The 14774-nt window shown below is 32.7% G+C and overlaps 1 protein-coding gene and 1 pseudogene across 2 annotated transcripts in view; one reads left to right on the plus strand and one right to left on the minus strand.

The window, feature by feature from the left end:
- Window positions 1-11828, plus strand: part of ARL14EP (ADP ribosylation factor like GTPase 14 effector protein) — a 12894-nt gene extending 1066 nt beyond the window's left edge. For both annotated transcript variants that reach the window (XM_006907995.3, XM_015586432.2), the window contains exons 2-4: window positions 5514-6007; window positions 7540-7667; window positions 8738-11828. In XM_006907995.3, the coding sequence (XP_006908057.1) occupies window positions 5582-6007; window positions 7540-7667; window positions 8738-8966 (783 nt within the window). In that variant the 5' untranslated portion in view covers window positions 5514-5581 and the 3' untranslated portion in view covers window positions 8967-11828. The remainder of the gene's footprint in view (window positions 1-5513; window positions 6008-7539; window positions 7668-8737) is intronic.
- On the minus strand, window positions 4112-4230 carry LOC112476660 (annotated as a pseudogene).
- Window positions 11829-14774: the final 2946 nt, after the last annotated feature.

The following is a 14774-nucleotide window of genomic DNA, read 5'->3' on the forward strand; positions in this document are numbered from 1 at the left end:
TAGGTGAAGGATAAGTTAACATTGCCTGACAGATAAAGCTGAGGGCTCTCTAAACAAAGAGAACACTATGAAGGCATACAGCGTTAAAGAACTTTACAGGTAGTGTAGTTTGACCTGGAGTATGTGGCATTTGAGGATCTATAGCAATAGTATTTGGGTGAGGCTCAGCAGATAGGTGAAGGATAAGTTAACAATGCCTGACAGATAAAGCTGAGGGCTTTCTAAACAAAGAGAACACTATGAAGGCATACACCGTTAAAGAACTTTGCAGGTAGTGTAGTTTGACCTGGAGTATGTGGCATTTGGAACAAGTAAGGCCGTGCTTAAGAGCCCAGACTTTCTTTTCTAAGAAAGAAGTAAAAGTGCTTTCGACACAATGTTAACAGTTCAGTTTCACAATCCCTTACTCGACGTTCATATTGTGAACAAGTTATTGTTTCAAGTTATTGTTTGACAATTTTGGCCACTTCCAGAATAAGGTAAAATGAGGAAAGCTTTGCTTGTTCCTCTTGGTCTGGAAACAACCTCTCAGTTGTTGAAATTCCTCCTCAGTTCTCCTTGGCCTATAAGAGCCAGAGGAGTACCGTGACAAATTGCAAATAGGGTTTGGAAGCCTGAAGAGTTTGCTACATTGTTCTAAAAATGACCTGAAAGTACACTGGACAAAGCATTAATCAATCTAAGGGGAGTGCATTAGGTGAATAAATCATTAGGAACAAATTAATGGAGATTCTTCATCTAAAATAAAATTAGGTTTGGGTTTTTTTGTGTTTTTTTTTGTTTTTAATTCAGCAAATATTTGAGTGTGTTGTATCAGCCGTTATTCTAAGCCTGGTAACTAGAGCTGTGAACTTCAGTTTCTTTGTAAATAGGAATGATAGTGCCTCAAAGTTGTTAAAAAGATTAATGAGATGTTTGTGTTTATTGCTGTACCTGGCCCTTGCTATAAATTGTTTAATTGGTACTATGGACTATATTTTTGTCTTAAATTCTTTCTTCCTTTCTTATTGGTCCTCGGCCTTTTTGAGGATTGAGACTATCTCTAGTTGGTTCTTTAACCCTTGTTAGTGCCCATTCACATGTAGCATAGGTAGCATTTGAAGATAATGGGCACAGAAAGTTGACAGTTGCCAGAGTTGTGACTTGTATGTGTGTGACCATAGGTAAAGCTGCTGATTTGCATAGTGGGGGGTAGATGAAATTATTTTATTTTCATTAATTAAAGAATAACCTGGAAAATGCTCTACAAATTATAAGACCCTATACTTTACCCCTCCCCCAAAAGGATTTTTCCATGGAAGGGAAGGACTCTGGAGTTGACCTAAAGATTCAGTAAAGTTTTCATTTGGTTAAATTTCATAATACTACTTTTTCCACTCATTAGGAGACTGGTAACAAAGTAGAAAGCTGAGAAAACATGTTGGAACATTATTGCCACATCTTTCTTAAAATTGGGGGCAAGAAAAAAGTAGTTCCTTTTTTACTCTGCACTTCCTTCTGCTATTGTTTTAGGACAATTTCATTTTAAACTGAGCAGGTCCTATAATTTGTTCATAGAGAGTTCAGCTTTCTTTTATCAGCAAGTAAGAGATGGGGCATAATGTGAAGCCAGCACAAAAGAAAGATCTCTGGTTCCTGGACTATGCAAAAAAAAACAACAGCAACATAGTAAATGAAGTTGCCAGAATTAGCAAATAAAAAATAAAGGATGCCCAGGTAAATTTGAATTTCAGGCAAATTACTTTTTAGTAATATTTGGGACATAATTAAAATGAAAATTAATTGTGCATTATCTGAAATTCAAATTTAATTGAGCATTCTGTATTTTATCTGGCAACTCCAGTAGTAAATTCTAACCCCACAGTGACACCTAAGGGATGAGTGCTTAGAAAATAGTATAACAATTGTGCAGGCAGTTTAATTCCTTCAAGTGTTCCTCCAAAAATTATAATACAGTACTCAGAAGTGCGCCGAGAGCTCCAAATGTTTGGAAGTCACTTTACCAGAAGGAGATGTTTTCAGAGACTGATAGGATCATGGTTAATTTGAAGAAAAAATCGTTATAACTCTGTACTTTCCAGCTAAGAGTCTAAGTTCATAGTAGTTTAAGATTAATGTATAACTGTTGTAGAAGATGTCCAAGCAAATACCAGAAAAATTGAATTAATAGTTAATCAGTTATACTTTGAAGTTTCCAAGAGAGTTTAGGATTGCTTAGTAATAGGTATTCAGCTGCAGTGCACAACTTAGTCTGCTAATAAACTCTTGTGAACTGTGTAGTAATTAACCAAGGTTAAAGGAAAATGAAAAAAACTCTCAGTAGCCAAGAAATGGTAAAAATATTACCACAGACAATAGAATTTCTAAAATAAATTTCCAAGTCACAAGATGCTTTTTCTATCAAATATGGTCAGGGTAGCTCAAGACTGAATACTAAGAACAAATCTCACGTTCCAAAAATTCCGTTACAGATTAGTAGCTACAAACCAATGACAGTTACCTACAATTATAAAGAACCTGCAGCACTAATAAGAACTATAAGCATTAGCAATTTCCAGAATGTGCTGGAGGATAATTGATCAAGTTATCTTTATACTGTTAGGAAAGGTCAGAGCCAGATTTGGGTCCTATATCTGCTAAGATACAGTATAGAATAGTTTGTTGTATAACAGTATCTCTGGTTTCTTTTTCCACTCCTTAATTTACCTTAACCCACTTTTCTCTTTAAAAAATCTAATTATGATAGAAGACATTTTATGTGATGAGATTGGGACCTATACTTCAGTAGTTAAATTTTATTTATTTATTTTTGCTCTCAAAGGACAGGATGAATTAAGCAGCTCTTCAAAGATTATTACAAACAAAATATCCTTTGAAAAGTGTCCCAGTAGTTAAAATTTAAAAGTTGGTTAAAATAGAATAAATTAGATAAATATACTCTGTTTTAGACACTTTAAAAAAATAAAATGTTCATTAACCTTTTAACACTTTAATTTTTTTTTTAATTTTTAAATTTGGTATTTTAAAACATTCAGATATATATTCACCATTTTTTTTCTTCCATGAGGTCAGTTTATTCTTTGTATATGGTTTTACTTACTACAGTTTCTCTCTACAGAAAACACATCAGAAAGTATCCTTAAGATTTCTAACTAGTTTTAAAATGGAACAAAACTTATAAAACATTTGCAAGATTGCAGAATCCTAGATTTTTCGGTGCCTGTCTACTACCCAGATTTCAATTTTTTGTATCTGGTTTCATCATCAGTTTTCTCCTAGTGACTTGCATTTGTTGGATCCTCTCAAGAATTCCACTGTTTTAATATTTCTTTTGAAAAATACGTGGTTATGAAAAAGGTTAAATAGAAAGTATGGAAAATAATAAAACACTTGTGTGCATGCCACTAAGCCTTATCCTCTAAATCTCAAAAAAGCTCCTTCTTTTTTAGAAGTATCCACAAATTTGGCATCTGTTTACTGTCGTGTGTATTTTAGTATGTATACATGTTTTCATCCATAAACAATATATACTATTTTTTGTGTTTAAAAGTTTATACAAATGATATACTGTAAATTCGTTCGTAACTTTTTTCATTTAGATTGTCTTTAAGGTTCTATATTGATACATGTAATTCATGCAGTTTATTCAATTTAACTGGCCTGTAGGTGTGTGTATCTTAATGAGTAATCTACAATTTCTTGTCCTTTACAAGAAGGTTAGGTTATTTCCAGCTTTTCACTGTCAAAAACTGTGAATGCTTAATGCCCCTGTATATAACTTGTGCTCATATGAGACATATATTTCTTAAGCACAGTCACCTAGAACTGAAAATGCAGGATCCTAGGGTGTACACTTCTTCATTTTACAAGAAATTGTCAAAAACACTCTAAAGCAGTTATAACAATTTACATTCCTACCAATGTGTAAAAAGCATGTAAAAGTTGGCCACATTTTAGCCACCACTAGGTCGTCATTGATTTTTTAAATTTTTGCCAAGTACATGTTTGAGAAACGGTATTTATTTTTTTATTATTTTTTTAGGCGAGGCAACCCTTGTTGACCTCACAAATTGCAAGGACCTTGTCAGTTTACGATCCTTTTTTTTTTTTACACCTACAACACCTGGTCTTCCTACATAGTCTCCCATCCAAGTACAAACCAGGCCCGCCCCTGCTTAGCTTCTGAGATCAGACAGGATCGGGCTTGTTCAGGGTAGCATGGCTGTAGATGAGAAATGGTATTTGATTTGCACTCCTGATAACTATGAGGTTGAACATCTTTGCATGCATTTATTGGCTATTTTGTTTTCTTCCTTTGTTAATTACCTGTTTATATTTGTTTTGTTTTCTAATGGGTTATTTTCTAATTGATTTGTGGAAATCAGGATTTATTAATATATTTGAGATAATCTAACAGTTTTCAAATGTGCCTTTTTATCTCTTTTAGAGTTACATAGAAATGTTTAATTTTGACATATAGTCAAATGTATCCGTCTTTTTGTTTGATATGTGCTCTTTTTGTTTGAGAAATTCTCTGCCGCATTGTCACAAAGCCGCCTCTTTTTTTGTAAACATTTTTAGTTTTTCTTTTTCATGTTTAATTCTTTATTCTATCGCATGGAATTGATTTTCGTTTGTAATAGATATTATTCTACCTTTTTCCACATGATTAGGCAGTTTTCCAAGCATCTTTTATTAAATCCTTCTCCCAGCAATATGTAATACCCATTGATTTATAATACCATGTCATACACCTTCATCGTTTCATGGATCTGTTTGTCCATATTATGCCAGTACCTCTGTTTTAATTTTAATACTATATAGTAAATAAATATTTTGCTTTGTTTTTCTTCTTTATTATCTAGGTTTACTGGAACCTTTACTCTTCCATATAAACCAGTTTGCTAAATTCCAAGAGGGAGTGGGAGGAATACCTGATGGGATTTTCATTGGAATAGTATTGGATTTATAGATAAATTCCTGGAGAATTGACATATTAACTGTAGTCAGACTCCCCAAGACATTTCTACATGTATTAGTGTCTTTTTTGCCTTTCTGTTTGGTAATTTTATTCATAAAAGTCTTGCATATCTTTTGTAAGATGGATATATTTTGTAAGGTATCTTAAAGTGTCTTTGATTTTCAGTATCCTTGTTGAATTATCTTGCTAGTTCTAATAGTTTGTATACTAAACCTCTTGTGTTTTCCAGGTAGATATTTATATCATCTTTGAATAATATTTGTTACTTTTCAAGTCTTATACCTTTTAATATAGTGTTAAATGGGTACTGTGATAGCAGGGATTGTGTAGTTCTAACTTCACAGGGAATGCTTGTAATATGTTATGATTAAATATAATAAAGTTTATTGTAGGCTTTTGGTAAATACCTTTCTATTCTTCGCTTGCTAAGAGTTTTTTTTCTTCTAAGCAGTCATTGAATTTTATTAAATGCTTTTTCAGTGTCCCAGTTAAAAAGTTTGTAATACGAATCTGATTCTGATGTTTTCTCCAGGGTGATCACCACATGAGCTATTAGAGATTGCTAGACAAAATCAAACTGGAAACTTGCTGGAATCAAGAATGATGGATCCATGTTCAGTTGGAGTCCAGCTTCGTACCACAAATGAGTGCCATAAAACCTACTATACTCGTCACACAGGTTTCAAGACTTTGCAAGAATTGTCATCAAATGATATGCTTTTACTTCAACTTAGAACTGGAATGACACTTTCTGGGAACAATACAATTTGCTTTCATCATGCAAAAATTTACATTGATAGATTTGAGGATTTGCAGAAGTCATGTTGTGACCCATTTAACATACACAAAAAATTAGCCAAAAAAAATTTGCATGTAATTGACTTAGATGATGCCACTTTTCTGAGTGCAAAATTTGGCAGGCAGCTTGTACCTGGTTGGAAGCTTTGTCCAAAATGTACACAGATTATCAATGGAAGTGTGGATGTTGATTCTGAAGACCGGCAGAGAAGAAAACCTGATTCAGATGTATGTATAGCAGTCATTTTTCCTGCTGTGTTCTGTCTACAATGTGGGCTTTTGTTTAACTATAAGGAAATCATATTTACATTATTATATATTATACTCATTAGCATGCAGTGAATATAAAGTTGGGGAGGTGAAACTAAATGGCATTTCTAAATATTTCCATATACCCAGATTGAATGATAAAGAAAGTAGGCTTGGGAATGGAATAGCATAATCTGCCCAGGACTGAAGCTGTAACTCCTAGTACTAACACATTAGGACTGACTTTTAGAGCACTCTTAGTTTCCCCGCCCCGAGACCAACATAACTCAGTGGGACATGCCAGCCAGCAAGGGTCCGTGTTTAGCAGGTGTTTTTTTTTGAAGGACTTGAAAATTACTGCTTTACAAGGAACATCAGAGAAGTGACTTGCAGTAGTTGTTTCTTGTTTCAGTCTTTTTCCTTTGGCCCTATCCCATTCTTGTTTGGGTTTTTAAGATGCTTATGAGTTTCCTTTGCTTCTGGATCTGAAATTACTTGGTATGGTTAAGGCAAATTTTAGGACTCCTTATGGTCAGAAAGCGTACGTTTTTACATTGTAAGTATTAAACATTTTATAACTCTCTTCCTTATTAGCATGGCTACATTCAAATTACCTAACCATATCAGAACAACTTACGATTTTATAAAGCAATCTTTGATGTAGAACAAGGACAAGTATATTCAAAGGAGCATGTCTCAAAATTTCTACTTAAAACCAATTTATAATTCTTGATGCTGGGTTATTTGTCTCTATTTTCTCTTTCATTATAGTAATAAACTAAATTAAAAGATAATTAAAAATTTAAATTACATGTAGTGCTTTCTTTTTGTTCACCCTTCAGAGGCATATTTCCAGGACCCAGTGTTACTTGGCAGTTCCTACTAGGTACTTGCAACTGTCACTTAAAATGTCTTCTCTGCTTTATCCATTGTTCTTATGGAATGTGTCACATAAAGCTTTTTTCCCTCAAGTAACAAACTTAAGTTCTTAACTATCAAAATTTTATTTCACCAAAGCTTTTGAAAAAGATTATAATATGTTTTAGAACTTGAAACCATATTCTCTGCTTTTATTTTTTTATTATATTTTTTATATTCTCTACTTTTAAAAAATATGCAGTAATAGTAGAACTTTTTCTTAAGGATTCAGGATCATTATTAGGAAACTCAGTTATATGCAATTCGGTTATAAAGCAATTTTTCTGACTTTTCTCCTGTGTTGCTGGCCGCCATTGAAGTTTTCACCATGCCTATCTTTCTATCTTCCTAATACACCAGAGACTAAAATTGGATAATGAAAATATTATAGGTAAATTCACCAATAACTTTGAATATGGTCCAGGGCTGTGCATATTTTGTTACAGTTGGGCTCTAAAACCTTTATTTTTTTTCTTTTTTGTGAGTTCCAGATTGTCTTCCAGGTTAAAGAATAATCTGGATTAACGTTAAATGAAATATTAATATGGTCTGATGTCAAGATTTGACTTAATAATTTGTTTACCTTTATTTAGGGAAGAACTGCTAAAGCTTTGAGGTCATTACAATTTGCAAACCCAGGAAAGCAAACAGAATTTGCTCCAGAAACTGGTAAAAGAGAGAAAAGAAGGCTTACAAAAAATGTAACCGCTGGTTCAGACAGGTAGGCTATGTGATACTTAAGGCATATATTAACTTGCTTCACATATGTATTGTTCCCCTATCTTTCTCTTTAAGTTTTGAATTTTCTGGGTCAGTATTTTAAATTACATAATCTGGAATTGCTGAGAACCACTGAGGGCCTCATAAAAAAATTAAGGCATCTTTTTCAACTCTAAAAATTTGTTTCTAAGAAAGTATCAATGAGATGAACAAGATAATATTTTTAGCATGAGAATTAAAATAATTTAAACAAATTATACTTAGAATTAAAGTAATTCACCTTTTTGAAAATCATGGATGTTATGTAATTGGTATATCTCTGTTCTATGAGCAACAGCTAAAAAGTAAATTTTATGAGATTGCAAGATTGCATTTTCATTGTTTTTGGTATGAATAGAAATAGTTGTACAGTCGAATGAATGAGAACGCTAAATTGTTTAGACTATGATTCTTTAAATTGAGCATTTCTAAAATATAAATTGACGAAAGTTACTATAATCATTCAGAATTATATATGCTGTTTTTTCCATCTATTAAGATTTTCCATTAAGTCATTTAAATATTTTTAGGCCAGATTTGCTATAGTCCATTAAAGAACAAGAAACAGATTAATTGCAGCATAAAAAGCAATAGGGTAGTATACTGTAATAAAAAATTATGTTCACAAAGCAATAAAGAGCTTGGTAGCCAATAAAACATACCTTTATTCACTAGCTTTTTTTTTTTTTTTCAAAGTAAGAGGAAAATAGTTTTAACAGATGCATACTTATTTTTTGGACAAAGTTCTTGTCCATTTTTTTGCTGAGTTTATTTTTAAATGGACTTCGAGAGGCATATTCGGGCTTTTTATGTTTGTCTAAACACTTTAATGTGAGGTCTCTTGTAATGTGGAGTTTGTATACTACTAACTGTAGAGTAGCCTTCAGTCTGCTAAGTTATGTACCAGTTTACCAGGCCTTCATCCCTAATTCAAAATGTTTTACCTCTTTAAATTTTTTTCATTACCATATTATCAATTAAATATTCAAAAAGAATATATTTGTGAGATGTAGTTCACCTTGTGTTTTACAGACAAGTGATACCGGCAAAGAGTAAGGTCTATGATAGCCAGGGTCTCCTGATTTTCAGTGGAATGGACCTCTGCGACTGCCTTGACGAAGATTGCTTAGGATGTTTCTACGCTTGTCCTGCCTGTGGCTCTACCAAATGTGGAGCTGAATGCCGCTGTGACCGCAAGTGGCTATATGAGCAAATTGAAATTGAAGGAGGAGAAATAATTCATAATAAACATGCTGGATAATTTGTGGTATCAAATTTATAGGATCTTTAAAGGTCCTTTCTCTATTTCTAAAATTCTGTCATTCTAAGATACATTTTAAAGTTAATTGCCAAATGACAAAAATTTGAAAACCATTTTAACATGCACTCAATACATGCTAATACTGCATTTAGGGTATCTGATGTAAATTTAGATGGCCTCTTAAGATTCATTGTCTGATGTAATTTTAGATGGCCTCTTACTCAGCAGTCAGCTTTAAGCCTGTCTGGGTCAATGTAAACAGGTAGGGTATAGGCAGTCCTCTATTTGCACAATTCCCATATCCACAAATTTCGATGACAGTGACTTAAATAACACCAGGTCCTTAACAGCACAAATTTCAGTTACCACAGTATGTTAACAGAATAATTACATGAAGTACAAATTTCCTTGCTAGCTCTTTGGTCCATGAGTCACTATGAGTAACAGATGTAATTCATGATCAGTTACCAATCACATTACTTCCTTCAAATTCTGCCAGTGATTGGTCACTGCATATCTGTTGATCACTTCGCAGCAAAGCACGAAGTTATGTTGTCTCCTCGTCACTTATGTGACACTTTATAAAAGTAGGTAAAAGAATTGGCTAACAAAGATCAAAGCGCAGGGAAGAAATGAAAAATCATAATACTAGAAGTGAGATTTGAATTGAACATTAATGGAGTTGTAGAAGAAATCTCTGATCATGGGAATGTTGACATGGCTGCTTTTGTAGAGCTTCTACATACAGAGCCAGAGAAACTTACAGTGAAGGCAAACGTAACATGAATGAGGAAGGTGGTTGTGATGAAAAAGATGACTGTGTCCCAAAGGAGGTGATGGTAAGAAACTTCACATTAAAGGAACTTACAGAGATATTTCATAGCATTGAATGTACAGTTGATGAAATGGTGGAAACTTAATCCAAACTTAAAGGAGTATGGCAATCTATCATAGTATGGAAAAGATGCTTACTCAGTGTAAGTTATTTGACAAAAAAAGACAAGCACTGTTCAAACTACTCTTGATTAGTTTTTTTACAATGAAATAACACTCTAATTCTCAATGTTTCTAATGTTTTAAATTACAGTGTACTACAATACTTTTATAATTTTTTTATTTACATTTTAAGAGTTTTTAATGTTTTGACAGATTTTTAAAACACAATTTTCTCCATTGATTATTAAAAAAGATTGCTTTGAATGGCCATTTTTTATGGTCCCACACGATTGTCCAAGGCAAGGACTACCTGTAGCTGAGAGCAGTGCCTACTTCAGGGAAAATTAGTTTTGATACAACTAAGTGGTTGATTGTTAAACTGTTTGGGGAATAATCTACATATATGTGTGCTAAAACATGCCATTTCCTCTCCCCACTTAAACTCTTCAAAAAAATGTTTTAATAATATAAACCTTTCATTGTTCAGAGCATGCATTCTTGGTGAAATTGTGTTCTTGGTGGCAAAAATGTTATTTCTATGTGTAAAGCAAGAATATACATACAATATGTAAACAGATATACATTATTTCTGTGGTATTAAAATCTTACAAGGTGTTAATCGGAACTAAAAAGACTGAAAAAGACTCCTTGAAGAGTAATAATTTTTTTTAAAAAAGGTGGAGAAACACTGACTGAGACTGAATTATTTGGAAATTAATTGAAACAATGTTGGAATTGCATGGATGCTGTTTGGGAAAATGGGGGTGTGTGATAACTTCTCTGCTCTTTTGTTAAGACAGCTAATTGACATTCTATCTAAAATGTTTAATCATCTAAGATATTGTGACGAAACTAGGTTTTCGTTTTGTTTTGTCTTCCATAAATATTGTACTTTAGTTTAATCAAATGAGCTTTAAACAATTTGAAATATTTTTTTAGCCGTTGAAACTATAACTTTATATAGCCAGCTTTATTGAACTGACTAATAGAGCTTTATTTTTATTTCTGTACGCTTTTGGTATCTCTTTATAAAATGACTGGTTTTACTTTGATGGAATGCCGTTTTCAACCATTGAGTTAAATGCCGTTTTTAAGTTATAACTGTTCATTGACTTAGTTATCAGAAGTACAGTTAATTCCAGAGTACTGGCAAAAAGAATATATTAGCTTTATATACTTAAGTAAGATGCTAGATTTTTTTTCTAAATTAAGGAAATATTTTCTCATAAAGGGTACAAACATAGACTCCAATTTTTTCTGAATTTCCAGGATCATTAGACTTTCTTAATTGCATTACCACCATCATTTTTGTTCCTTTTAAGTATGATTTAGTATATGGCTTAGGTTCTTCATAGAGGAAAATTAAAATCTTTGATTTTTTTTTTATTTGTTTAAAACAGGAATATCTCTTCAGAATAAATGGCTTTAAAATTCAAGTTGTGATATTTCAGCATTCTTTAGTAGAACATTTATTATTTTTCAAAGATGGTAATTTTTTCAAGGGAAAATTCCTTGAACAATTTTGCTAATATTGGTTTATTATGCCTATATAGGAGACCAACTTTTAATGAGCATGCAAAACATTTATAGAGAAAGGTATATCTGATTTAGAATAGGCTGTAATAAAAGCTGTGTTTTGGAAAATTTATATTACAAGTCCACTTAACTGTGTTTTAATATAGAATTGAAGGAATACAGAATACAGTAAAATCATCTAGATCCTTTTTATATTTTGCGTATGACTCAAGGTGAGTAAATTAGAATGCTGTTAATCTGCAAAAGCAAAAATGAAAGTTACCTTCTGCTGTAAGAGTGCCGCTTGGTGGAGAAGTTAATGTAAGGCCACATTATGGTCTTAATGCAGTGTTGGTCACAAACATTAAAACAATGCACATATATATTTGAATAAAATGGCATCCCATGTGATCTTTTTCCTATTTGTTTTTTATAAGTATAAGACAATAGCTGCTTTCCTCTGGAATATTATACATATGATTCTTCTATTTTTAAAATGTTACATCCTATAGAACAAGCTGCTCCACAGCCTTGACAACCTACTGTAAAACCGCTCTCCTGGCATGGATTCAACTAAATTTTTAGCAGATATATTTTGAAACATACATAGACACAGTGATTTATTAATACAAAGAATAGTTCTAGCATGATTCTTCAATTTTTGTAAGTCAAAGACCCTTGTGAGAAGCTAATGGAAGTTGTGTACTATCTCCCCTGAAAAATACATTCATGTACTCACAAATACTCCATATTCAGAATCTCTGAACATGAATTGGAGTACCTGGGTAATATGAAATATTCTGTAAACCAGTTGATTTTTTTTTTAATCGAGGATGGCTGTCTATAGTTTGGTTTGTAATATAGTATTGAAGATGTAATATAGTATTAAACAAAATTGAAGCAGTTCAGTTCTTGGAAAGAGCTCTTGCTACCCTGCAAAATCAGATCCCCCCAGTAGCCTCACATTCTCACCCCCTCGCCTCCAAAAAGGTAATGTACAAGTCAGGTAACAGTGTAGAAAACTGAAATGTCTTAAATGGATTAAGCTTTGGTGAGTATAGGTTTTACTATTTCACTATGGTCACCCTGTTAGAACTAGCTTAACATCCTTGTCCAAGTTCATATGACAGTGCCTTAGTTTTTACTGACCTCTGCTGGTATCTTCATGAAAATAACTTCTGCTACTACTAAACAATTTTCATCACACCTAGACACACTGGTAATTGTGTTTCATTAAACTGGATATACTGGTAATTACACTGAAGTGGGATTTTTTTTCTCTCTAATTCTCATAGTAGAATGGATTCTTTTTTTCCTTTTCACATTCTTAGGGCTTTCCCAGCGGAAATCAACCACGTTAGGTTTTATTTTTTAGGAATATGAGTGAGGATACAAAAATTCATAGGCGCTTTTGGGGTTCTTTTAATTTACTTTTATAAAATGGAGAGACTTGGAAAAATATGGTTTATCTGTATTTTTTTTAATTATCAAACGCTTCATTGAACACTTCGAAAGATGTAATAAAGTGTAAATCCCAGCTTGTAGGTTATTTGTAATGGCATAGTTGTGAGGATTGACTCATTTTACGAAGATAATTTAACTTCCAGAAGATGAAGGAAATTTACCAGATAAGCAAATTATTAACTCAGTTGGGTTGGATATTACATCTTTAAATGCAGTTCGAAAATATTTATAGCCCTATGAAGTGGCATAACCAAAATGTATTGTTTTTCTCGTGAGACCATGAAGGAATAATTTCTTTATGAAACAATGATTAGACACTTCAATTTTCTCTTTCATAGCATTATGAATAATTAAATATGTTTTATTAAAGAGTTGTCATAATCTTCCTAGGCTATGTATTTGAAATACTTAAAAAAAAATAAAATTGTACTTATTAAAAAATGTTTGCAAACATTGCTAAAATTGCCAAACCTACCAAAACTTCCAACTTCAACAGCTAATACCTGAAAACATAAAAGTCGTTTTAGACCCTTGATTTTCATTGTAAACCTACTGGATGATACTTTTTTAACTAGTTCTTTTCAGGGGTACATTCTGAGGTAAGGGCACATTTTACTTCAATGAAATAAAAAGCTAGACATTGGCTCAGGGTTGCAGGATCTTTGAATATCAAGAGGAAACATCTAAAATCAAGTTTGAAAAGTACGGGCTTTAAAAGGAGACCTGAAACAATTCGAAATGTAAATACTAGCTCTGTAATATTACTTTGTTATAAACAATCAGTTAAGTGTGATAAATCTAAATTGGTTTTAATTATTTTATATTCGGATAGCCAAAATATATGATTGGAACTTCAAGGCAGTATTTATAGTTACTTTAAAAATTAAAATGATTATTGGTGGCATTAGATAAAGCAATTTTTTGGCAATACTGGTACTATGTAAATGAGTTCTACAAGACTGAGTAAAGTACAGGTTTAAATTTGGCATTGACAGGTAAAATGATTCAGCGATATTCAGTGAGTTGTGGCATCATTAAGGTTTTAATCTTATGCCTTCCCCTAAGTTAATTAGCCTTTTGTTTGGGATTGATTGGCCTTTTCTTGTTTTTCTGTTCAGCATATGTTGAGGTCAGATCACTTAGGAAAAGATAGCTTAGACAGCCAATCTGAAATGATCTGAAGAAAACTGTCACTAGCTTTTTTTTTTTTTTTTCCTGGTAAAAGATTTTTTTTTTTTTAAATGCCAACAAGCTTCTAGTCATTTATGGCTTACTGAATGAGATTATGCAAAGAGAATTTCTGCATCAAATATAGGCCCTACTATTTGGAGCATGCAAATAAGATTCCCCCCCCCCCCAAAATCATTTGGCTCATGGCAGTCTTAAATTGGGCCACAAGAGGACTCATCTATAGGAAACATAGAAATGAAAAGGAAACATTTCCAGTTTTTCAGTATAAGTTTCCAACTCATCTCCAAATGGTATAGTTGAACAAATATGTATATTTTCCTCAATGTCTTTTTGTATTGAACTATGCATGGATTTAAGGGTCAGAGAATAGCTAAAGATCTGTAACAGACCAAGCCTCACACTGTGTGATGCCCATAACCCACTTTAGTGGCCTCCTCCTTTTAAAAGAAATGACCCTAGGAGATTCTTAACACTGCATTTCAGTTTTCCCTGGTCCCAGCTGATTGAGTTTGGTGGGAGACCTCACCCAAGAAAAGCCAATCTATCTTAACCAGAAACTTATATGTTGGGCAAATGCTAAGGAAACACTACCCAAATGATGAAAGTGATTAAGTGAGCCAATCGGATTTGGAAATTTAAACAGAAGGTAAAGGAGAAAATTCAGTTTATGTAAGGAGAAATAAAATGACAATAGCCAAGGCA

This window comes from Pteropus alecto, unplaced genomic scaffold (assembly GCF_000325575.1).
Source record: "Pteropus alecto unplaced genomic scaffold, ASM32557v1 scaffold71, whole genome shotgun sequence".
Classification (NCBI taxonomy): domain Eukaryota; kingdom Metazoa; phylum Chordata; class Mammalia; order Chiroptera; family Pteropodidae; genus Pteropus; species Pteropus alecto.